Here is a 25466-nt window from a genome sequence, read left to right as displayed (position 1 = left end):
AGTGCACTAAATTATGCACACTGAATCCAATCATTTGGATTGCATGGTATGTGAAGATTTTTACTCGGAGTAGTTCATGTAACTAGAAATAGGACAAAATAATAATGAGTAAGTTCAGAGTGTACTGTTGGAGAGTTTTGAAACATTTTACTGCCATCCCAAACAATCTGAACAAATCCTAAGTTTCGTAATTTGTATAAAGCACCTTTGCTGGACTTCTTTCAGAGCATGCTCTTCAGAGAACTCCTTTGGCATCTCTTGACCAAGGGCAATGAACTAATTTAGGCCAATGAAGATGAAATGGTATATAACCAGTGCTATATTTTGTTGTTACTGCTAACATTATTATTTAAAAACTGTAGGCTGCCAAACAAAACCAACTGTCTGAAGTAAATCTCTTGTCTTCCTAAAACCCTGCCATTACTGGGGGGGAACCCTACACAATCCAGAAAATATAACAAAATCTTCAAAAAAACTTACTGCTTGTTTATTTAAAAAAAATAATAGAAAAGGTAGCTAGCAGTTTATCTAACATTTTAACATTAGTATTTGATAAAGCTACTAAATTAATCTGCTTCAGGAGGGCAACAGAAACAGTGATGCGAGTATTATATTACTGTGAGAGTTTTTAAAACTGTTTTGTGGAAAACCAAGCATAAACACAACCCCACACCCTTGCAATCAAGATTTTCAGTGAAATAGTATGGGGAGTTCAGTCCACTGAGCCCTTTTTTATGGTTTGTTTTCGATTTCAAGACACACAGATGAAATTCCTTCGCTGAGGCAGGAATTAATTGTACAAAAGCCATACGGGGAATGGCTATCCACCTGCTCTTAAAAATCACCTGTTGCAATTAATTCTTCAGCTTCTGTAGTGTGCTCCAGTATCTTCAGAGCATGTTTCTGCATCATCTCTGCATTCACTTCCCCATCAATAAAAAACCCAAAGCCTAACCTGATCTAATTTCGTTAGTGTGTCCTTTCTCCAGTGTCTAAGAATAAATGATCTTCAACCTCTAATAAAAGTCTTTACTGGTTGGACTGTTGTTTTACTCTTCATCATCTCACTGCCTTCCCAGCTCCTCTCCTAGATGAGAAGAACAAACTTTATATGTTTTCTAAACCCACTTAAAACTTTTTTTTAATACTTTTCTATGGAACTTTTCCAGCTTGCTGCTGCTAAACCTGATGTCCTTTAAACTTACATAATTTATTTACATAAACTGCCCCCCCCCCAACATATTTGTTGTTAAAGCCATGTCACTTCTTGTAGGTACTTGATAGATGAATAGCCTCCTTTTTACTGTAGCCTGATGGCAAACAGATCACTGAGATCCTGGCTTTCTTCTAGTATTCAGTAGTGCTACTCAAGATAAAACTTAGCATATATAAATAAAACTGGCACAAAAAAATTTCATAATATGGGATACTAGTGTGGATTGGATTACTTTGCACTGGTTTATGCCAGCTGTGACCATGTAAACAGTTTAAGATTTAGGCTGGTAGAGAGTAAAATTTACAAAAGTTGCCTAACACCTGCTGCACACAATGTGAATAAATGTTGGGTATTCTTAGTGGTTTAAAATAACACTCGTGTCTCCCCCTGAATTTCAGAACTTGATTCTACCTAAAATCAGGTAAAATGAAAATGAATCCTCCTTACTTGATAACCAGAACACTTTCTTTCATGGGCTGGAGAGGGAAATTACTCTCAAACAGATTGAGATGGAGGATTAGAGGAATGGGATGGAATTTGAGGAAGGAGTATATTTTCCTCTCAAAGTAGTACTGTAAACCAGCCATCACTGAACACTCACTCCCTGATTCACAGAGAGGAGAAGTCTTAGCCATGTCAGGAATGAAAAGCTGAATGCATCATGGAGCCTTCTGCTGGAAGATCTCCAAGTGCCTTGCTCAAGCATGAGTAGACTTCGTGGCAGCCCTTTGAGATAATAGCAGAAGGAAGGGTATGTTTATAGCAGGTGAAATGATTTTTACAAATCATTGGGCTGAAGCACCTACTCAAGTTCACTAAGGGGGTGTATGTGGCAGTGAAACCAAGGAACCCTGATTTTTTAAATCCTGCGCTCTACAAACTGCTACCACCTACCTCTCCGTTCCAGCAAGAATATTCTATAATTTAGTAATTACACTGGGAATTCACCTTATCTACAATAGTGTGTTTTGAGGATGAAAGCAATAGCCTGCTATTCTTTGGAGGACTGTACCTGGCAAGTTTAAACTTGGGTTATGTGCAGTTAGTACAGGAAGATCAACATTTAATCTGTCTTTTGAAGTTGGTGATACCAGATTCTCTGCAGCAGCAGCGGCTACCAGTAAAAAGGACTGGGGTCCAGAATGCAGAGCTTAGAGTATTTAAGAAAGAAACTTTTTTTCCCTGCTAAATATATAACAGTTGTGTTAAAAGAGTAAAATAAACTTACATATATCTGTGGGATTTGTATATGCCATATTCCCTTGCCTGGCAAGGTGTCAGACTGGGTTTTTTAGTTGTGCTTGATTTTAGGAGGAAGGATTGGCTAAACTCTGGATTACCTTCCTTTCTCTTCCATGCCTGAATCTCTCTCCTTTTTACCTTCTTTCCTGCATCTTTATGGCTCCAGTAGTGTCTGTGTGTCCTGGCATGTGAGCTTCCTGCTGCTGTCTTTCCCCTTGAGCTAAGCCATGAAAAATGGGGATAACGCCCAAAAGGGTGACAGCATGTGGAATAACTTCCTTAAATGTTTGGAAGGAGGCTTATGCTACACATCAAAGATCTAAGCCTCCTTATGCTCCAAAAGAGTTAGAGCTGGACAAGAAGGATCACTTTGTGCTGTAGAACCGGTTTGTCTGATTAATTTATGGCTGCTAGGACCCTACCTACATGGTTTTGCTTCTGCATAGCAGCTATTTTTACGTGTAGAAAGCTGGTGCATGCTTACTCCATATTCTTAGAGTTTCCATAAGACTGTACACCCTTGGGTGCAAAAGTTTTGACACGTTTGTTTTTTACCATCTTGTGTGCCTGCGGCAGGGGTGTGGGGGGGTTGTTTTTGTTCCTTGGTAATGAATGTTTTTGCAGTTTGGGACATTGACTGCTGCAAGAATTATATGCTATTCTCTCTGTCCAGCAGTACAGATGGCTTAACCACAGAGGTCCCCTATGCATTTGTCCTGTTAAGAATTGAAATAATATTTAAAATACAAGTTGTTGCACATACTGTAATTTTGGATAGCTGTTTTAACTTGTGTGCTTATTAAAATGAAATCTGCATTTTATATTGTGTACCAGACTTCCAAGGTCCTTGGTCACTTTTCTTAAAAGCACAGTTAAACCTTTCTGTGACCTTTAGCCTGGTTTACTGGTTTGTGAATTGTTAAGTAAGGCTTTTCTCCTGTGATATACATAGGATTTGTGTGTGTTCTGCACTTCTGGTGCTTTCAAGAGTAGGAATCATGCACGTGCCTCAGTATTCTCATATCTTTGTGCTTTAAGGGGAAGGAGACAAAGTGTAGGCATGTCAACAAGCATGAAGCAGTAGTATGAATATAACTTTTTAAAACTCTCTTGCTCAGCTTGTCTTAGAACTGCTGCAGCTTTGCACCTAGCCAGCAACTGATGACAAATGCTCTGTTGATTATAATTCATTATCACCTTAGTCTTAATATGTAAATGAGTTGACCCCCATCAAACTGGTTTTCAGAACTGTTACGGAAACCAATAGCAAAGTTCATATAGTGCAATTTTTAGTTCTTTGTCCCATGTCACTTTGCTGGGGCTAATGGGTGCCTCTGAAGGACCTCATAAAATTTAAGTGCTGTAGATGGGATTGGTACAATTAAAACAAAAAATGAAAGTTAATGGCTGACTTCAGAAGCAACACACTGGCCTGTTCTGTTGGAAGATAGTTACAGCTGGGCAGATGGCAGTAGACTTGCCATACTTCATACAGCTTATGTTTTTAACAGAGATGGATCGAAGGCAGAGAAAAAGAAAGATTATTACTGCCTTTTTATGTATGGTGAAATGCAGAGGAGTCTGTATCACTTACGAATATGATGGAGATGGTGGTAATGGAACAATGGTAGATGTGCTAAAACTGATACTGTTTATAGTGGTCAACCAAATGAATTATACTTAAAGTGTACAAATCTTCCAGTCTTAAGTCTGCACAAGACAGCTTTCCTGATGCAGGTAAAACAATTAAAATTCAATAATAAAACACAGACAAGGAACAGAAGATTTGCCCAAGAGCATTCAGGAGATCAAGAGCAAAGCTGGAAATTGAACCCGTGCTTGACTCTTAACCAGCTTGATCATGAGTGTTTCCTTTTCTCCAGTTAATACACTGATGAGAAGCTCTATTTTCACACTGTTGTGCAATAAGCCTCTGTGTAGATAGCTTCATTATCAAATCAAGGATGTGCTTTCCAGTTAGCAGAAAGCCACTGGAAAATTGCTGGGTTTTAAAATAGAAATAATATGTCTTTCTAGAATGAAGTATTGTTGATCAAGTACTGCATGATCCAAATGAGATTGTAGAATTGCTGTAAGAAGTCTGCAACTTTCTACAGTTTATGCTGTTATCTGTTTAGAGTTCATTTGATAATTTGTGGGATTACAGGTTCCTTTTTTGCTTTGTCAAAGGATTGTGAACTCCAGCTATGTACAGAGATTTTAAATATTGCCTATTATGGAAAAATATGAGCTGTTCTAATCTTCCTGGAAAAGAATACAGCACTACTTTTTTCTTTTTCTTTTCTTTTTTTTTTTTTTTTTAAACTACATTAAAATGTTGTCCTTTCAATTGGGTGGTAATAGACTGGATATAAACAGTTTGTCCTTCACATTCATCATTCATCCTGTTACTGTTCATTCTTTTCTCTTTTCAAAATAGAAGCTGGTGTTTCCCTTCTCAAGCAATTTGCAGTTTTTGGGAGTATCGCTGATCACAATAGAGCATAACATTAAGTGTTCCTTTAAGAGTCTCCTAACTTTCTAACCATGGGTTAACTTCTCAAGCAAGGGGTATTGCCTCTTGTTGTGTAACAGATAAGCTCATTTGAAGTTCAATGCTAATCAGAGTTGTTGCTAGTTTTTTTGGGTCTCCTCCATCCCTCTCCTCAGAAAGTGCTGTTAACTGGCCTTCCAATTTGCCTTGTCAAGAGTTGTGCGGTAAAGAATTAAATGCATCAAGGATAAGTGTGTTCTCTGGACTTCCAAGCCCAGTTCAGGATTGAGAAGACAGCATGATTTGAAAGGAGATTAGTCTGCACGTTCTTGGAAATGTACCTTTGAGTCTACATACACGTGGGATTCAAAATAAACAAACTTGTAACGTGTATCGGTGGGATGATCTTTAATCTCTAGGATGGTTTGTTGATGACACAGCAAATCAAGTTTTTGGCCGATGCCATTCGTTTTGTAGCTTTTTGAGCTTTGTTTTCCATTCTAAGACCTTAAACCCCCTGTTGTTTATAATCGCATAGAGTATGAATGTGCCTTTTGAATTGCTAAACTGTTGAGTTTAGTAATTCTGTGGAGCTAAATGCTATGCATCTATCCTTCTAGAAAGGCATCTACTTTCTTGGTTGCTTCTTTCAGATTTACTGCTTACTAACTAGGAAAGTTGGAAATTGGAAAAGTTCTGTGAACTTTTTTTCTTGGGACATCTTGGAGGTTGTATTTAGTTGAAGCTGCAGAGTTACCAGAGCTAGGTTTGCCTGCTAGTGAGCCATCACATTCTGACCTGATGTTATAAATGCAAGGCCATGGAAACAGAGCATTTCATTACTCTTCTGACTTTTGCATTATTTTTAAAGTTGGGCGAGCCTGTGTTTCTTCAGCAGCATTCCAGGCAAGAATCATTGTTGAGAACCAGATACTTGTTTTGATCACTGATTTTTGTTTTGATTTGGTTTTTTTTTCATACCAGTAATGCTCCAAAAGGACTCTGCAACCATTTTTTATAAAATTTGGACTGAAAAAGTAGGCTAGTGGGGAGGAGTGGAGAAGTGAATATGGTTTTCAAAATCAGAGTTCTGCCTTATGTCTTTTGTTTTTCCAAAGGAAATTGAATACTCATTTATTCTTAAAAGGGATAAACTCTGCTTTCAGTAATCAGTAAGTTTACATCAATGTATAAACACAGTAAAATTTTAACACAATTGCAAGCAGGGCAGTGTGATTTCCCCATTGGGTGTTCCTAGCCAACACGACATGACTGCACTTCAATCGGAATGACTCTGAAGCACAGAAGTGACAGAGAACACAGTGTTTAATGTGTTATCTGTATGCTGTTGCCCTACTGTGAAGCTTGGATAATATTGATATTGATTGGATTAGGCATTGTTCATGTCTGATATTTAGTTAAGAAGCATTTGAGTTCCTCTGCTGTTGATTTGACTTGATATTTCAGGTTCCTTTTTCCTCTGTAGTAGCATTAATAATGGCTTCAGCATGAAAATGTCTAGATGAAAATCCATCTATTCATATTTCTGAAAACACATTTTTGGGACAATATTTTTTTTAAAATTTGTGCATAGACTTTTTACGGCCTTGGTCTTTGGCTGGACATGGGGCTGGTTTTCTGAGGCAATGTGAATAACTTGGGAAGTTCTCTGCCCCAAAGAACTTGTGACTTAAACAGAGCCTACTAACATCAAACTTTCCAAGTGTTCAAATGGTTTGGTACAGTGCCACTTAAAATAGACATGGTTGTGGGGAACCAATGAGTTGCAGAGAAGAAAACAAGTACTTTGCATTCTAGACATTTTGTCTTCTGTTTTCAATAACTAACCTGTTGGGCTTTCATGATACTATTCCTAGTGTTTTTAAAGATGACAGAAAGGAGTACTTGGCAAGTTAGGAAATGAGATAGGAGTGATACTGAGACTTCATTCCTTAGCAAATAATTCTCCTCAAGCTGTATAAACTTCCTTGAGTTAAATATTGTAGAAAACAAAGATATTACATTTTCAGTGAAACATTCATGATAACAATTGTCTGTGCTTTTGCTGTGCAAGATCCTCACTAAAACCACCAGCTAATTTAAATTTTCATTATTACTTTCATCAGCATAGAATTGCTCCAAAAAGAAAAATAAAGCCATCTTGTTCATGAGTTGGGGAAAAAAAAGGCCATGCAGAATAATAATAAAAAGCCTGAATTTTTGTGCATGTTTTTAAGTTCATTTGAAGCTGAGTCATAGATTCTAACTGAGGTCCTTGGCCTACACATAAATACATCATCTGTTGTCAGAGATGTACTTCACTTTGGCCCATGCAGTGGCACACACTTTCCAGTGAGCATGTAGCTGGAGACAAAGTTCACAAAAAAGGCAATAGCATGTAGCAGGGCTGCCAGCACAGCAGACCTGCAACTGAGACCTCATATAAACTGTCTTCTTTTAAAAGTGCAGGAGGAATTGAATCTGAAAGACAATATCAAGAGCTAACTCTCTGTGGTAGGTTTACCCTGGCTGGGGGCCAGGTGCCCACCAGAGCTGCTCTATCACTCCCCTCCTACTCTAGACAGGGGAGAAAAAGTATAACGAAAAGCTTGTGGGTCGAGATAAGGTCAGGGAGAGATCACTCACTAATTATCGTCATGAGCAAAACAGACTGAACTTAGAGAGGAAATTAATCTAATTTATTACCAAGCAAAACAGAGTAGAGGAATGAGAAATAAAATCAAGTCTTAAAACACCTCCCCCCACCCCTCCCATCTTCCCAGGCTCAACTTCACTCCCGGCTTCAACCTCCGCCCCCCTCAGCAGCACAGGGGGACGGGGAATGGGGGTTACAGTCAGTTCATCACACGTTGTTTCTGCTGCTTCTTCATCCTCAGGGGGAGGACTCCTCTCATCGTTCCCCTGCTCCAGCATGGAGTCCCTCTCACGGGAGACAGTCCTTCACAAACTTCTCGAACGTGAGTCTCTCCCACGGAGTGCAGACCTTCAGGAGCAAACTGCTCCAGCATGGGGTCCCCCATGGGGTCACAAGTCCTGCCAGCAAACCTGCTCTGGCATGGGGTCCTCTCTCCACGGGTCCACAGGCCCTGCCAGGAGCCTGCTCCAGCGCGGGCTTCCCACGGGGTCACAGCCTCCTTCAGGTGTCTCCACCTGCTCCAGCGTGGGGTCCTCCATGAGCTGCAGGTGGAATCTCTACACCCCCTCATCCTTCCTCCATGGGCTGCAGGGGAACAGCCTGCTTCACCATGGTCTTCACCATGGGCTGCAGGGGATCTCTGCTCCAGCGCCTGGAGAACCTCCTCCCCCTCCTTCTGCACTGACCTTGGTGTCTGCAGAATTTCTTACGTCTTCTCACTCCTCTCTCCAGCTGCAAAAGCTCTCTCTAACTTGGTTATCACAGAGGCGCTGATTGGCTTGGCCTTGGCCAGTGGCAGGTCCATCTTGGAGCCGGCTGGCATTGGCTCTGTCAGACACAGAGGAAGGTTCTAGCAGCTTCTCGCAGAAGCCACCCCTGTAGCCCTCCCCACTACCAAAACCCTGCCATGCAAACCCAACACACTCTTATATATTATATACAGTAACATGAATCTGAAACTAAAGGTATTTATGTCACAGACTTGAAGCCATAGAAGATGAAATAACTTACCTGTTGTTGCTGCTCTGTTCTGTGTGTTGTTCCTTGTGTTGAGTGGCAAGTGTTTGGACCTCTGCTGGGTGTGCATTAGAAGGAGCATCATCAAGTGAAATGATTGTATATGAAGCTAGGAGTCAGCAGTTGACTGGCATAGAACTGCTAGCTGCTGCTGCTTGAGTTAGAATTGGGAGGAAGAGTGGGAAGGGTACTGGGGTTCAAGGGGCAAATGAAAATAGCTCTTCATTTGATGACATAAGAACCCTACCAGACTTCGACAATCAGAGGAGAAGCTGAGGGAGCTTCCAGCATCTAGTGGCTTTTTCTGAAACAATGGCATTCTTCTTAGCTGTCAGTGGTGTTCACAGCTGTGGCCAGTATGGTGGCATCATTGTACTTGGCTGCTGTCTTCCCACCCATATCTGCAGATGACTATTTTTATTGTTTACTGCTGGATGACGAAGCAACCCTGTACTTTTAGGAGAGAAATGGTTAACTTGGCCATCAGTCTGGCTGGTATGGTTGGGAAGGAATGTTCTGCAGTATGTCTACTTAATGTCCTCTTCTGGAAGAAGAGTTGGGCTGAATCATGCCCTTTTTTGCCCTTTTGAATCATGCCTCCTTCCTCCCCTGCAGTGGGTTCTGCAGAGCATCTTTACAGTGTCCCTCTGCTAGAGTTTTGTAATATTCTGCATGGGGAGTAGAGAGAGGAGTTGTAGGACTCAGACCTTCTCTTCCTCTCAGAGTGTGGAGGGACAGCCTCAGTTGCAAGCACAGATTTATCTCTTTGAGTATAATGGCAGATGAGATCTGGTATGACAGAAAAGTCATCTTGTCTATGCTAAAATCTCTGCCAGTGTTACTGCTGCTTCTGTATGTCTTACTGTCAGATCCAGCTCAACGAGGTTAATTTCCTTGCCTCTCATTAGTCTCTCTCCCCACCTCCTTCCTTTCTGTCTGTGTATGCCAGTGTCATCCACTGAGGTCATGTCACAAGAGATCTAGAACTTGTGCAGGTACTGCTGGAATATTCTACAGCTGTCATTTTGACATGTCTTTAAGCTTTCCATCCCTTTTGCGTCAGTCATAAGTTAGCTCCCCTTTCAAAGCGTGTTCCCTGTCATTCACTACTAGGACTCCAGCTTCTGCCACCCACTTAGAGCTTCAAACAGCAAGAACCTTTGTCCTTTGGCTCTGGCTGCCTCTTCCAGGTAACAGCAGTCCCCACAAACTTCCACAACCCACATCATTGTCTTCCTTCAAACTCTTCCTTGAATTTCTTTCTCGTTGTGGTGCAGAGGAGAAGACAGTAGTTCTGAACCTCTGTCACAGGCTTTGCCATCTAGGAAGGCACCTGGTAGGAGCATTTCAAGGTTTTGTGTCCAGTACTGTTAGCTTACAGCCTGCTACTAAAAGGCATCAGAACTTGCCTTCTGTGTGTTGTTACTGCTTCAACTTGGTGAATGAAGCTTTTAAACCATGAAGACTTAATTTGTTCTAAACCTGGGTTTATGGACGGACAGAAGGTATTGTTGAAGAGCCTCAGTTTTAACTCTTAACTACATTGAAGATGCTAACAATATCCCATAGATATAGAATTGGGTCTGCTGTTCCCTCTGTCCTTTACTCCTTTATCTAACATGTGGAAGGAAGAGGTTTTTGGTAGTGTGCGTGTGAAACTTCCACATTCCTTCTGCTATACTGCCTGTCCTGCTGATCTGGGAAAAGAAATCCTTCTCTGCCATATTCATACTCAGTGCTTTAACATCTGTAGATGCCAGTAATACTAAAATGTTTTCGTTTCTTTCTTCTGTAGCATCTCCCTTTCTGCTTTTTGCCAACCGGCGGGATGTTCGACTCCTGGATGCTGGAGACACGAAGCTGGAGTCCACTGTGGTGGTCAGTGGTTTAGAGGATGCTGCTGCAGTTGACTTCCAGTATTCACAAGGCATCATTTTCTGGACAGATGTGAGTGAAGAAGCGATCAAGCAAACGTACATTAACCAAACTGGGAATGTGGTGCAGAATGTCATCATTTCTGGTCTGGTTTCCCCGGATGGCCTGGCATGTGATTGGATTGGGAAAAAACTTTACTGGACGGATTCAGAAACCAATAGAATAGAAGTAGCTAATCTCAATGGAACATCTAGAAAAGTCCTCTTCTGGCAAGACCTTGATCAGCCCAGGGCAATAGCTTTGGATCCTGCTCATGGGTAAATATTAATTTGACTTAAATGCTTAAATGGATACAGTGGTGATTTATGTTGAGTTTTTAGTTCTGAAAAAGAAATATAGCCTTTTGTTTCAGTTTATATTTTCCCAAGGTATTTTTCTCAAGATCTGTAGCTGAACATATGTTTGAGCTTAAATATTTTGTGGCAAGAAATGACAGCCCAGACATAGAGCCAAAACAAAAAATACAGCTGTTCTTAGGTGCCAATCCAAATATTCAACTAGTATGATTGCCTAACTTATTCCATTTCACTTCTGAAAAGTAATTAATTTTCCAAGCCTTTTTTATTGTTATTTTTTCAGTTATCTTGTCTGGTAAGTTAACTTTCATTTGATATGTGATGTCTATTTAATATATCTAGTCAGCAAGGTGTGTAAATCTACATGAGTCAAAACAGGAATTCTCACTGCTATGCTCTGTTAAACAAAATCAGGATATTTTTAAGTGGTGATGTTGAATAATCATGTTTGTGCCAGGAAGTAAAAGAATCCAGGTGAAATCAGGATCTCTCAATGCTTAAGGTGACCAGGTTAGGAAGCAATAAGGGAGCAGGCTGGATGTATCACGTCTAGTGCTCCTGAAAATACTTGTATCTCTGTATGTTTCCTCCCTCCCTCTTGAGTACTCCCCACTATTTCACATGTGCTGTTTGCTATCCCTGTGCACAGATAGTACTGATGTTGTGCAGTTTGGGCCCTGTATTCATTTCAGTGATGACTGAAGATCTGCTGTGCTAGATGACTCCTGAGATAAGCAGAAAAGAGAAGTGGGGTGTGCACAAATCCACACAAATGAGGTGGTTTGCCACTGATCTCCTGCTGTTTTCACAACTCTTTCTCAGGGATCACTTTATCTTCCTCTTCTATACAGTATGTGTAGGTAGATTTCACATCTATAAGAAAATCTGATGGCCTCTTTGCAAAAGGATGCTGTGTTAGTACAAGGACTTAGGATAAACCACAAATATAAAGTAGTTTGTGGTTTATCCTGCACTGGGAGATGGACAGTCTCTTGAGAAACCACGTTCTTCAGGAGTGTAAGAAGTGAAAATTAAAACTAAGCAACAGAGGGCAACTTAGGATTGTCATGCCAGCAACTGCCATGCTACAGAGTGGAACTTTGTCAGGTTGTTTTTGCAGAGGTTCCTGCATAAGGCTTCGCAGGTGAATGTGAGATGTTATGGGTACACTTATGATGAATACATAAAGGATGAACAAGTACTAAATGAAACTGTGTGTACCCAAAGAAACACAGCCCTTAATTTTGTTGACACATCAAATGCTGGAGCTGCCTGTATCCTTCAGATAACTGGTGGAAAGGTACACACATAATCAGTGAAAAGGAAAGTGGAGTGACTTTGTTGGACCAAAGAACTTTTCCTGAGGGGTCCATGTTCTCTTAATCCTGACTTCATTATGGATGCCTTTACGTGAGAGGAATTCTTCCCATAGCAGATTGCTGTGTCAAAATATTTTAAATAAATTAGCAGGGATCCTGTGTGTAACCTGACAGCAAGTAATCTGTGCAGAATTAATTAATACTTAAGACTAATTTTAGCTCTAGAGTTCAATAGTATAATTTAAAGATGGTACAGGTCAAGGAGAGGTTTTTTAGAGTCATAAGTGGTGATGGTGAAGTTGCAGTTCTTCTGCAAATCTAATCCTTTATGTTTGGAAGGAGAGATGCAGGCATGGTTTATTTTGTGTGACTTGGAAAGGCAGTTCTTTGCAGCAATACTCTGTGCAGATATGCAGCATTTTTTAAACATACACAAAATCCAGTAAGTGTAACAACAGAAGACATCATTTTGATGTAAGTTAGGAATCTTGATTTTGCCTTTCCATAGGTCTGTGGTAGCCTATTCTTTTCTTCCTGGAGGACTTCTCTATTTCTAAGTATCTTGCATATACTCCTCCAGGGAAGGTGTGCAAATATGAACAGTTACTGTGGAATGGGCTAATATAAGGAACAAGATTCATTTGCCAAAAATGTAGGTGTCTGTATGTGAGCTGGTCACCTTGAGACTTTCTGATATTGATCAACAAAATTACTTGAGATGAGGAGAGAATGACAGCTCTTCTGACTTTTGCTCCTTGTGGTGCCAGTGCTGCTGTCCTGAACATTAGTTCAGTCTACAAGTTTGTTTTTGTTTTTTTTTTCCATTAGGAGCAGCAGCTTTATATGAAACACCTCTATCGGTTTTAACTTGTGGCAGACATTTCTAATTGTTAGCCTCTTTGATTTATGCATTAATCCAATGTAACAAAGCAACATATATAAATGGTCTGTGAAAATGCATTATGAAGATACATGTATCCTTTATGATTAACCAATTAATCCCCACTCTAGTCTACTAAAATCAGCCTCCATAGAGCTACTCTTCTGGGTAAAAGTGACAAAATCCAGTATTGCACAAGGGTCCTATTGAATTCAAGACAAGTTTACCCAAATAACTATCTAATATAGTAAATTTAACAAGCCAAAAAATCATACATTTTGTATATTTGTGGAATAAAAAATTCAAATTTAATTTGCTTTTACAACCACTTCATTTCACATGGTAGTTCTGAAATATTTCATAGGTGGATCTGTGAAGCAGTGATCATTACATTTGATTTAGGCACGGCAGGCTCTGGGTTTGAGATCCCCTAGAAACAGTTGTTCCTTGTGTACTGGTATTTTCTGGGGAAGGAAAGTGGATGACAGTAGGAAAGAAGAACTGTTTAGTACCTTTTCATTTGTCTTTATGTTAAGTTTTTGTGATCAGGTGGCTAATGCAGTTATTACAACTGACAGAATAGTAAGAATTTGTGCTAAAATAGAAGAGAACAGATATAGAGCGCTTGAGTAAGTTTGTGGGATTTTTTCTGGATCATTAAATTTGATGAAATTTAAACGAGGATTCTCGTTGATGCAGTCTTGAAGTTGCTCGACATTTTCTTTCAATCCGGAAGAATTTCCACAGATGTGATTTTGGCCTTTTAGAAGTTTCTTCTAGAGAAGTGGGGGGAAGCTTAGAAAATGCTCTTGTGAGACCCCACCTGGAGTATCGCATCCAGCTCTGGGGGCCCCAGTACAAGAGAGACATCGAGCTGTTGGAGTGAGTCCAGAGGAGGGCCACGAAGCTGATCGGAGGGTTGGAGCACCTCTCCTATGAGGACAGGCTGACAGAGTTGGGATTGTTCAGCCTGGAGAAAAGAAGGCTCCGGGGAGATCTAATTGTGGCCTTCCAGTACCTGAAGGGGCCTACAGGAAAGATGGAGAGGGACTGTTTATTAGGGAGTGTAGTGACAGGACAAGGGGTAATGGGTTTAAGCTGAAGGGGGGTCGATTTAGATGAGATGTTAGAAAGAAATCCTTTACTGTGAGGGTGGTGAGGTACTGGAACAGGTTGCCCAGAGAGGTTGTGGATGCCCCCTCCCTGGAAGTGTTTAAGACCAGGTTGGATGAGGCTTTGGTCAATGTGGTCTAGTGGAGGGTGTCCCTGCCCATGGCAGGGGGTTGGAACTAGATGATCTTTGAGGTCCCTTCCATGTGATTCTATGATTAGGTATAGGCCAGTCAACTTCAGTTTCCAGAAGAAAAATGGGACAAATAAGCAGTTTGTAAATGCTTAGCTGATACTAGTAGTACTCAAACATGGGTTTATCAAGAATGTTCTCTGTTAAATCTGATTTCCTTCTATTGACAAAATAACATGTCCTTGTGCAGATTGGTGACACCTTCTCTTCTCATTTAGCTGTTCTCATACGGCTGTTCTGCAGAGATGGACGGAGGACACCATTTCATGTTGTGGTGTTTGCAGTGGGATGTTATGTCCAGCGTGGTGTTTGCCTAATAAATAGGTTTTATTCCATTTTGACTGTATGACTTCAAGACATAGACTACTTTGAGAGAATAGAGGAGAACATATTGAATAAACAGTGATCATCTCTCAGAAATGTTATAGGTGTAATGACCGAATCTTAGGGTGTGGGAGATGGACTAGCTGACTTCTAGAGATTCCTTTCAGAGCCTGTTTTTCTGTGATTTCCAGCTGACATTCAAAAGTATGATTTTTTGGAATGTTTTGGCAGGCTTGCTAAATAGTAAGTTGGATGTTTTTGGTGTAATGACATTTTTAAAGAGAGCTTCATCATTTCCACACTCAACCTACCTTACTTCTTTAAAGGCAATGCTTATCCGAAGGTTATAACTCAAAAGAGAGGTGCCCTTGTTGTCTGCCCCAACAATCATTCAGAGCATTTCTAAAATTTCTTTCTTTTGAGGCCAGCTGTGAGATACTATTGCGGATCATCTGTGGGTCTCTACTCTTCCCAGAGCTAGTGAAAATCAGTAATTGTACAGGATTTTCAGATGCTTTGAGATAGTATCATAATTAAGAGGTAGTTGCTTAATATGTAACATGACGTTCTTTTCCACCTTAAAGCTTTCTTGCTGGATCCGCTATATATTCTAGGAATCAAAAGAGGCAGAATATGTGATAAACCAGTTATTCAGCTTACATGAAATTAAGGATAAACTATGCAGACAGAGGAGATTACAAAACATTTTTCTGCAAATTCACTGACATTTTGTTCTGAACATCCAGATCCCAGACCTGGTGTAGGTTATGTGAAGCTGAGTTTATTTAGTGGAGGACATTAAGAGAGCTAAAATGCTTGGCACTGTTTTGGAGAACATTACCATTTCTATACATTTTTGCTAGGTAGACTGCTGATGGGGGATTCAGTAGTGTTGGTGTTTTATTAAGTTTGAGATTGCAGCTTTTGCATAAGTATTTCTGTGTTTTCAGGACAGCAACTTCTAGCAAAATTTAAGTTATTGTATGTAAAGATTTTACGCACGACCAGCTAAGGAGATAGCTCAAATTCTGTGCAACACAGTGAAAAGAACCTAAATATCATGAACGGTGTGTGAAGAAGCAGGAATGCTTATCATGTGTCGAGGCAAGCAAACCTCAGTTTCCTGAAAAGGAATTTTCGAAAGAATGTGTGAATGCATAGCCAAAACAAATGATTTAATTCTCAGTCCTGTAGGGAAGGTCTTAGACCTGAAGAGCCTAGAATGTGTGTTGACAAGGGTCATTAAATCTAGGACCTCTAAATCTAAATCTCAAGACTTGCTACCTTCAACCTGTAACACAGGGCTCTGATTCTGAGAAACAGTAGCATATCCATAATCCTTATATCTGATTTTCACTGCTAAGTGCTAATGAAGTAGTTATTCACATTTTTGAAGCCTACAATGTATTAGAAACGTCTACTTTGGTTAATATAAATTTTGAATTTGTTCCTAGTTGTGTGGTGGCTGCTACGATATTTTCTGGAGCAAGCTTACTGTTCAAGTTTAGGCTGTATTTTCTATGGTTTGGCTTATTCAACAGACAGGACAGCTTGAGATGTTTCTGCCCCCCTCTGTTTGCTGGAGCACAAAGAGCTGAATCAGACATCTGTGAAATGGTTATTTTAAAGAAAAATAAAAATCGATTGCCTCCAAAAAACCCATGCTGTCTTGTGGGGTTTTTTGTGTGTGTATAACAGCAGTCTTCACTGGGGTTGTTGAATTGGCCATACCTGAGCTGGCATGCTAACTCTGGTGGGGTTTGTCGAAATGATGTTCCTGGAGGAGGACAGCAAGGACCTTTGAATTGATTTGACTGGCTGAAGGAAAGCTCCAAACCTCTTTCTACGTTTCTCCCCTCATTTTAGTTCTTAAAATGTCTTTCATGACATGGTGTGGGTCTGTTGGGCAGTGACAGCGCCAGCAGACTAGCGCAGAAGCCAACTTCATTTGTGGAGCAGTCTTCCCCTTTTGGAATAGCAGAGGCTTTGGGGGAAGGAAATAAGATGCAAAACAGCAATAAAAAATAATATTGAGTACGAAGGATAAAGCTATTGGTCATCAGTTTTGGCATTCTGCTGAATGGCCATTAGTTTAGAGGTTAAACGAAGTCTAATCAGGTTCTGAACAGCGTCAGGGAAGTGTGTGCCATAGCCCAGCTTCAGGTTGCTTATGGCAAATTAGCCAAAATCTGCAAGCAATGACTGTCATTGACCTAATGTATATTTGGTATATGACTAAATATGACAACTATGATATTAAAAAATGGATTTAGAAGGGACAACTATCAGATTAGAAAGCTCTCAGTTCAGTCTAAAATTAAAAGCTTCCAACATGCCTAGTTGTTAATCCAGCGTTTCCCCAGTGTCACAGCAAAACCATGAACCAGACCTATAACTGTACTTACATAGCTTACAACTGTGTTTATAGCAGCACTTAAAACTGCAGGGGTGTTTCTTTCTGATTCACCAGGACCTTGGTCCCACACAACAGTATGTTGTGTACTTAAGGTTAAGCATGTTGGCTTTCTGTGTTGAAATCATTGGATCTGTATGCTGAAGCCTGATGTATGAGCTGCAGTAGACTGAGGCTTTGAATATTTTGATTTAAATGCCTGTGAATGGTGAAATGTTTTTAACAGTATATCATCTTACCTCCTTTGGAACAGCTGAGAGGAGGGGGAATACTGAATAGAAACTTGTGACTGTTGCAAATACCAGAGAAGAAAAACATCAAGCATAGTATGTGTAAAGATTATGCTTTTTAGCAACTCCTACTTTCACTCATGGCTACTCAGTTAAAATGCAGAAGATGCCCCAGTTTTGAGTGAAACATGATTATTGCTGCCTTGAAAGTTAGAGATTAGTTTATATCCTGTGTGTCTCTAGTAATTAATTTCAAGTATAAAATTATTTTGAAGCTTTTGGTTAATTATTTGAAACAGTGTAATGAGGATGAATATATGAGTAGCATAGTTGTTTTCTGAGAATGTAAGAAAAGTACTCAACCATAAAATTGATTACAAGTCATATCCAGTATCTTGGTATGGCTGTGATTTCTGGGAGTTGGAAAGCTTTTGATATCTTGTGTGGCCAAATAGCTGCAAATAGTCTCATGCATGAGAAACTTGAAGATCTTGTGGGAAGTGTTATTTACTGTAATTTTCAGATGGATGCCCTTGATGGTGACAGCCTTTCCATAAATGTTTCATTGGCTTCTTTTGCTTGTTTCTCCCTTTTCCTGCTTATAGACATGTCTAAAGAGCATAAATTGTTTGAGGACCATTTGCTTCATTTGAGAGCAGAGCTACCTGTTTAGAGATGGCAGAAAAAAGTGATTTACTACTCCCTCACTCCCAGCTGAAATTGTATGGGGAAGAGGTAGGAATGTGTAGACATCCTTAATAACCCCATTGAATTCACTTCCCTTTTAGAACTTTTTTTTTTGCTACAAGTTCTGTGATTCCTCATATCATGAGTCCTGGAGACTGAGGGTTCTTTGCCTTGTACATGTTTAGTCTTCTTAAGTGGCTGGGGAATCATGGTATTCTTATCTTTTTAATTTCTACACCATTTCTTAAGGGAACAGAAGGAACAACAGGATGGCTTTGGTTGTCTCCATGCCAGTGTGTGTTGCATTAGTTTCTGTGTTGGGTTTGCATGGCAAGGTTTTGGTAGCAGGGTGGGGCTACAGGGCTGGCTTCTGTGAGAAGCTACTAGAAGCTTCCCCTGTGTCTGACAGAGCCAATACCAGCCGGCTCCAAGACGGACCTGCCGCTGGCCAAGGCCAAGCCAATCAGCACCTCTGTGATAACATATTTAAGAAGGAAAAAAACAGTTAGAGAGAGCTTTTGCAGCCAGAGAGAGGAGTGAGAAGATGTAAGAAACTCTGCAGACACCAAGGTCAGTGCAGAAGGAGGGGGAGGAGGTTCTCCAGGTGCCGGAGCAGAGATCCCCCTGCAGCCCATGGTGAAGCAGGCTGTTCCCCTGCAGCCCATGGAGGAAGGATGAGGGGGTGTAGAGATTCCACCTGCAGCTCATGGAGGACCCCACACTGGAGCAGGTGGAGGCACCTGAAGGAGTCTGTGGCCCTGTGGGAAGCCTGCACTGGAGCAAGCTCCTGGCAGGGCCTGCGGACCCATGGAGAGAGGACCCCATGCCAGAGCAGGTTTGCTGGCAGGACTTGTGACCCCATGGGGGACCCCATGCTGGAGCAGTCTGCTCCTGAAGGTCTGCACCCCATGGGAGAGACCCACGCTGGAGCAGTTCGTGAAGGACTGTAGCCCGTGGGAGAAACGTTCAAGAAGTTCATGAAGGACTGTCTCCCGTGAGAATGGACCCCACGCTGGAGCAGAGGAACGAAGAGAGGAGTCCTCCCCCTGAGGATGAAGAAGCGGCAGGAACAATGTGTGATGAACTGACCGTAACCCCCATTCCCCATCCCCCTGTGTCGCTGGGGTGGGGGGGTGGAGGTTGAAGCCGGGAGTGAAGTTGAGCCTGGGAAGATGGGAGGGGTGGGGGGAGGTGTTTTAAGACTTGATTTTATTTCTCATTCCTCTACTCTGTTTTGCTTGGTAATAAATTAGATGAATTCCCTCTCTAAGTTCAGTCTGTTTTGCTCATGACGATAATTAGTGAGTGATCTCTCCCTGACCTTATCTCGACCCACAAGCTTTTCATTATACTTTTTCTCCCCTGTCTAGAGTAGGAGGGGAGTGATAGAGCAGCTCTGGTGGGCACCTGGCCCCCAGCCAGGGTCAACCCACCACAGTTTCTCAGGTGAAGTCAGGAATCTAGCTTTGGTCTTCAAGCTTTGGCTCTGAGAACAAAGAAATGGTGGAGGCTGGGATCCTCTTTGATTAGAGGACTCGATGGGTGCAGTTTATAGCTGCACAGAGGCAGTGTGGAAATCATGACATATATGGCGTGTTGGTCTGGCTGGACTGACGCCATTCTGTTTGTCATGAGTGGGTGGCTTTGATTTAACTCAAAACACATTTCCAGTTTTTCATGTAAAATTAAGCAATAGTATAAGCCGAATAAGAATTATTCCACATAACCTGTTGAATGTGTACTTGAACAGGGTTTTGTTTGTTAAATAATCTTCAAAATTATAAGTGTGCAAATGCACATACTTAGATTGCATGTCTTGACAAATTGTTGGCTGTTGTTTGAGTGTACGGTTTTCCCAAACATTGAGTTAAACTGCATCAGCACACTGAAATAGATAAAATGCATTGGCCTGAGCTAAATGTTTAAGGGCAGTTGTGAGATCTGTGGGTAAGAGGGCAATGAACACCTTACTTGCGCAGTTACTGTTGTTCGATACGTTTGCTGGACCCCTGTCCTACGTTAAGTCAGTACAATGTGTAGACATAATTTCTTGGCCTGTCCTGACACGCTTCAATCCAATGTTCCTCATGGACAGAGGAAGAAATCTAGGCTTAACTTTAGGTAGAGGTAGTTAAGTCAGAAGCCATGACTGGGTCTACCTGTAAACAGCAGAAGATGGGAGGGATCTCACAAGCTAATGGAGAGAGAGTTCAACAGTTCATTCTGCACCTTTTGAGAAGAGGATGCCCCTGACTTTTGAGTTGCTGCAGTGTGTCTTAAAATGGGTTGAATGTAGTGAAATTTCGACTATTTTCCCTTTTCTAAAATAAATCATATTTTTTGAAAGAAGAAGAGGACCTGGGGTCAATATGCCCTTGCTGCGAAGAAAGCCAACAGCATCTTGGGCTTCATTAGAAGGAGTGCTGCCAGCAGATTGAGGGAGGTGGGTCTTCCCCTCTACTCAGGGCTGATGAGGCCACCCCTGGAGTACTGTGTCTAGTTCTGAGTTCCTCAGGGCAAGAGAGATGTGGGCATGCTGGTATGAGCCTAACAAAGGGCCACAAAGATGATTAAGGGATTGGAGCATCCACCATAGAAGGCAAGGCTGATTGAGTTGAGGTTGTTTACCCTGGAAAAGAGAAGGCTCACAGGGATCTTAGAAATGTGAAAATAAGAGATGTGAAGGAGTAAAGACGATGGAGCCAGACTCTTCTCAGTGGTATCCAGTGAAAGGACTGGAGGCAATAGGCACAAACTGAAATAGAGGAAGTTCACTTCAGTGAAAAAAAAACCCCACTTCTCTGCTGAGAGAGTGATGAATCACTGCAACAGATTGCCCAGAGAGATTGTGGAGTCTCCAACCTTAGATATATTGAGAACCTGTTTGGACAAGGTCCTGGGTAACCTGCTCTGGTTGATTCTGCTTTGGGTTGCAGAAGACAATCTCCAGAGGTCCCTTCCAACCTCAGGAATTCAATGATTCTGTGAAAAAGCAACCTTTTTGGTGCAGGACTCATGACTTCATGAGGTCCTTTCCAAACCTTGTTTTCTGCAACCCTAGAGTGGTGGTATAATGCTGAATTGCTTGTGAAGTGCTTTCAATATGAAATAATTTCTTTATATATAATATTTCTTTATCTCTCCTCAGAAATGTCTGGGAAGAAAAAGTTATATTGCATTGTCTCTTGTACCTTAGCTAGTGACTGTGAGGAGCAGTTATGAGGGATCACTTTATCTTCTTATAATTGATTTTCTGTTTTCTGTAGAGTTTTTGCATACGAATGTGCTGGACATTCTTTTAGGGGGAAAGTGCATAACACACAAAGCATGTGCAACTCCTTTTTTCCCCCCAGGAAATCCTACCAATGCAGTTTCTTTTTATAAACGTTACCAGAGGTATTTGCAATAATATTGCATTCCAAGTTGAAAATTCTCTTCCTAACCCTCCTGAGTAGTGTAGCAAGTATCTCCTTACTGCTGCCCTCCTTCTCTAGCTTAATGTGTTTGGAAATCTTCTCGAGTCCCTCTCTCTGAGGATTCTTCAGCTTCAGTGTCATGTAACCTGACTTTTTAACAGGCTGTTGAAGCTGTATTGAATGTGTGCCTTTTTACCTTCGAGAAATCACTAAGATGTCTTACTCCTCACATGGGTGAACAGGGAAAGATGTGCTCTTTCCTTGCAAGCACTTCATTGCAATAATACTTGAGCATCCATCAGTTGAAAGGCAATTATGTTTTTCCTCTTTGTACTCAGTTGCCAAATAGTATATATTTAAAAGAATAAGCCTTTCAGAATAAAAGATGTTGTAGGAAAACTAGTGGATAAGTGTGGTTCTCAGGGGTTTTGTTTGCTTTGCTTTAAATACATATCTTTGAATACAGTATGATTAGTTGTGATGGTTACCTACTGTGGCATATTTTGGGGTTTGATGTAATGTTTGTCAAGAACTTCCAGGTCTCAGAGTTTAGTGCTTGAAAAAAATAAAGAGGTGACTTGAGTAAGTAATTTGCAACTTAATGCTAGGCAAGGTAGCCATTCTTTTCTCTTATGTAAACAATTGTTGCTATTTCATTTTGCAGTTGAGTGTTTGTACCTTTAAAGGTGGTATGGAGGAAGTAATTTTTAAATGTGCAGGAATCTACACTTCATATCAGTATCCTGTAAACTCCTGTTTTGTGCCCTGGGCTTGTATAAGTTCGAGAACATTGTTGAAATTGGAGAAGTTTGGGCTGATTTACATCATCTGTACACTGGCCCCTTTTGTATAAGCAGGTTATGTAAGGTTTGGCAACTGTACTGCATTTTGGGAGGTGGAAAAAGAATTTGGGCAATGCTGGCCGCTTTTTATTATGTCCATGATACCTTCCAGCTCAGATGACTGATCGGCTGGTCTTTGAGGGCATGACCATGATTTCTAGTCTTTGCAAAAATGATGACAAGAGACATGAAGTGCCAGGAAACAAGAAATGACCTGCAGCTTTGAAACTGAGGGGAAATATGCTCTTCATCCTGTTTTTGCTCCTGCATCTGGAATTTTAAAATAAGTTAAGCAGGCAAAAAAAAGAAAAAAAAGAAAAAAAAGAAGAAAAAAAAAGAGGGACCACTGGGGAGCAGTTTAGTAACTTTAAAACCTGTTTATTTTTGCAAGCTGGCTTTTGGACCCATTCTTCTGATAGTACTGAAGCACCATTTAAGCTCTGGTGTGGCAATTAAGTATGTGCCAAACCTCAGTGACTTGTTTACTGCAGTTGAACTGCATTTATTTAGTTGTACTCTGACTAGAAAGCTTGGTAGTGAAGCTTGCAGCTACTGTGCTTGCTAATAGAGCAGTAACTGAATTTTATGAGCTCCATTGAGTAGGGTACTTCTGGATGGTGGACTGGATGGACTGTTAGTGGTTGTGTGTTCAGAAAGAATCTTACATCTATGTCTTCTTCCTGATGAAGCTTTGGCTTTTGCTCTGCTTTGTTCCTGCTGGTTTCTTTGGTGTAGCAAAATGCAATTCAGTTTAGGGACAGAATTGGTGCAATTCTTGTGAAATTATTTTTAGGTGTTAATCTCTTCTCCCCCGCTGCCCCCCTTCCTGTTTTCCCTTGAAAGCCTGGAGTTAAAGGTTAAAACCCAGTAAGGGAGAAGACACTTAAGCATCTCTGAAGAACTGAATAAAGTAACCCAAGAGTTTGTCCTGGGTCTGGTTGGTTTTTGCAGTTTGGTGCTTCTCTAGTGCTGATTTTTTTTGTGGGGTTTGGTTTGGTTTGTTTGTTTGTTTAAGACTATTGACTTGTGATAGCTACTCAGCAGTGACTTTTGCTCACAATGGCTTTTTTTTTATTATTATTTTATTAGCTCTTTAGGAATTGATGTTTTCATTTTCTTTTATAGCCTCAGTGCTGTTACTTTTTTATTGACCTGTTGCAATACAGGTGGAATACAAAACTCCTGGGATGTCAAATCTCAGTCCTAAAAACAAGGTCAATCTAAAATGTACTAAGATACCAAATACTGGTTTTGATAGTTTTAGCTCCTTACAGTTATTATGGTATGCCCTGGCCCAGAGACATTTAAAACTGTGTAATTTACATTTAAAACCACCACCTCCAACAACAGAATAAACCAAACAAAAAACTACCCAAATAGGTGCATTATTATTCAGTATATATCTTTTCAACAGGCTTCCAAAGCAGGGAGCGTTTAATAGCACAGGTAGTACTGGGCTGAGATTCTTTGCATATTCTACTGAATTTTCCTGAAACCTTATCTGGGCTGAATATCCAACTTTTTAATAGTGAAATGAAAATGATAGGGATTGTTAATGTACTGGACATCAGCAAATAAGGTTATATTTGAAAAGCAAAAAAAATCAATCCTGAACCATTAGCTATCTCAGAAACATTGATGATGTCTAGACCGTTTCAAAGTGCTTGGTTTTTGTTGAGGTCAACGAGAAATGTGGACTATTGAGCATGTTTAAAGAAAAAGACATTTTATTTTTTCTTCTGCAGAAATAGTGTGTCAGTTACCACTCCAGGCTCCTGAGTTAGGCAATCTTAACAGCTTTAAACTCTATTAATTAAGGTTAATTTAAATCAGATTGATTTAAATCAGTTCATCCCATATAAACTTTTATAGTGTGCAGGCTGATTTTTTTTTCTCTGAGAAGCCACTTAGAGCTTTTTGCCATGTCCTTCCCCTGCCAATAAAGCCCCAACAAAAAAATAACTGCTGTTTGTGTAAGAATTGATCCTGTGTCCTGGGGGCATTTGGAAGATGCAAAGTGTAAGACATAATGGCTGTTACTGGACATTACTACAATACTTAATTTCTCCACTGTTTTTCCTGTATGGCTCTTTCTCTATGAACCTGGCTAATGCAAGCGGATTTCAGTAGTGTTGACAGAAGACTCATTTTCTCAAACAGATAACTAATCACATCAAGGAAGCTTCCCCCCTCCCTCAAATTTTTATCTTGTGGTGTTACTGTTCCAGTTAAGTTTGCAGTGCTGCTTTAGCTAAGCTTGTGCCATTCTTTTCGTAATAACCATGGATTTTTTTTTTTCTCTAGGATTTGTAACTTGCCCAGGAAGTTTCTGTCTTAGGCTGAATCTCAATGTATGGTGTCTCAGCCAGGACGCTTTTTGTACTTAATTTGGTTTGAACTAGCTTTGTTACTCAAAATAGAGGAGGGTAAAAAAAAAAAGGAAAGCTTGACACTTTGTGTACTCTTGAAAATCCCACACAGGCGTGGATTTAAAACATGACATTTTATGGCCTGTTACAGTCTGATGTCCAATGCTTTGTTGTGCCTTGTGTTGACCAAAAAGTGTCAGAACAGCCTAGATGGGAGAAGAGGGATGAAAAGGACTGTCCTGGCTAATTGTAGAGTCCAAGGCCTAATTTGTGACTTATCTACGGGCAGTTGGAGATTAATGCCTCTTTCTCTGGGGAAGTTTCATGGGTGGCTTCAGCTGTGTGGCTGCTTCCTTTATTTGTTCCTTCTGTTTAAGCACCACTGCTGTGGGACCATTGGTCAGATCATTTGCTAAGGTAACTGAAAGTTTTTTGTTTCTTTTCCTCATAGGGTGCTAATGTCAGCACCAGGGTAGGAACTGGGGAAGGAACCCCTCCATTTGGCAGCAGCATGGGTTTAAGTAGACCAGAGACTCCCACTGCTGCTGCAGGAACAGCTGATCTCTTCTTACAATGTATATCCAAACTCCCAGTTCAGGGTCTTGATGTGTTAAGAGATCCCCAAACCAGAGCTGATTTCCTATAATTCATGGCAATTCAGCACCTGCTACCTGCTGAAAGGGTGGAAACCTGTTGGAAAAGGGGAGGAGGTTAAATGGAGAAAAGAATTGCTTTTGCCATTCCATTGCTAGGCATGCTTTCCTATTAGGGATCATGAGGGTGCTTTGTAGCGTGAGGGGAATGAAACCATTACTTCAGTAGGTGCT

At 40.8% G+C, this 25466-nt stretch overlaps 1 protein-coding gene across 5 annotated transcripts in view; it reads left to right on the top strand.

Moving 5' to 3' along the window:
• LRP5 (LDL receptor related protein 5) overlaps positions 1 to 25466 on the top strand; it is a 248493-nt gene that overhangs the window by 105186 nt on the left and 117841 nt on the right. For 4 of the 5 annotated variants that reach the window (XM_075754764.1, XM_075754765.1, XM_075754766.1 and 1 more), the window contains one exon: positions 10421 to 10817. The exons of the other annotated variant lie outside the window; for it this stretch is intronic. In XM_075754764.1, the coding sequence (XP_075610879.1) occupies positions 10421 to 10817 (397 nt within the window). The remainder of the gene's footprint in view (positions 1 to 10420; positions 10818 to 25466) is intronic. 5 annotated transcript variants of the gene reach the window in all.

The sequence above is a fragment of the Balearica regulorum genome, chromosome 5 (genome assembly GCF_011004875.1).
Source record: "Balearica regulorum gibbericeps isolate bBalReg1 chromosome 5, bBalReg1.pri, whole genome shotgun sequence".
Lineage (NCBI taxonomy): Eukaryota > Metazoa > Chordata > Aves > Gruiformes > Gruidae > Balearica > Balearica regulorum.
The sequence above is the reverse complement of the archived record's forward strand: the minus strand, read 5'-3'. Positions and strand labels throughout refer to the sequence as shown.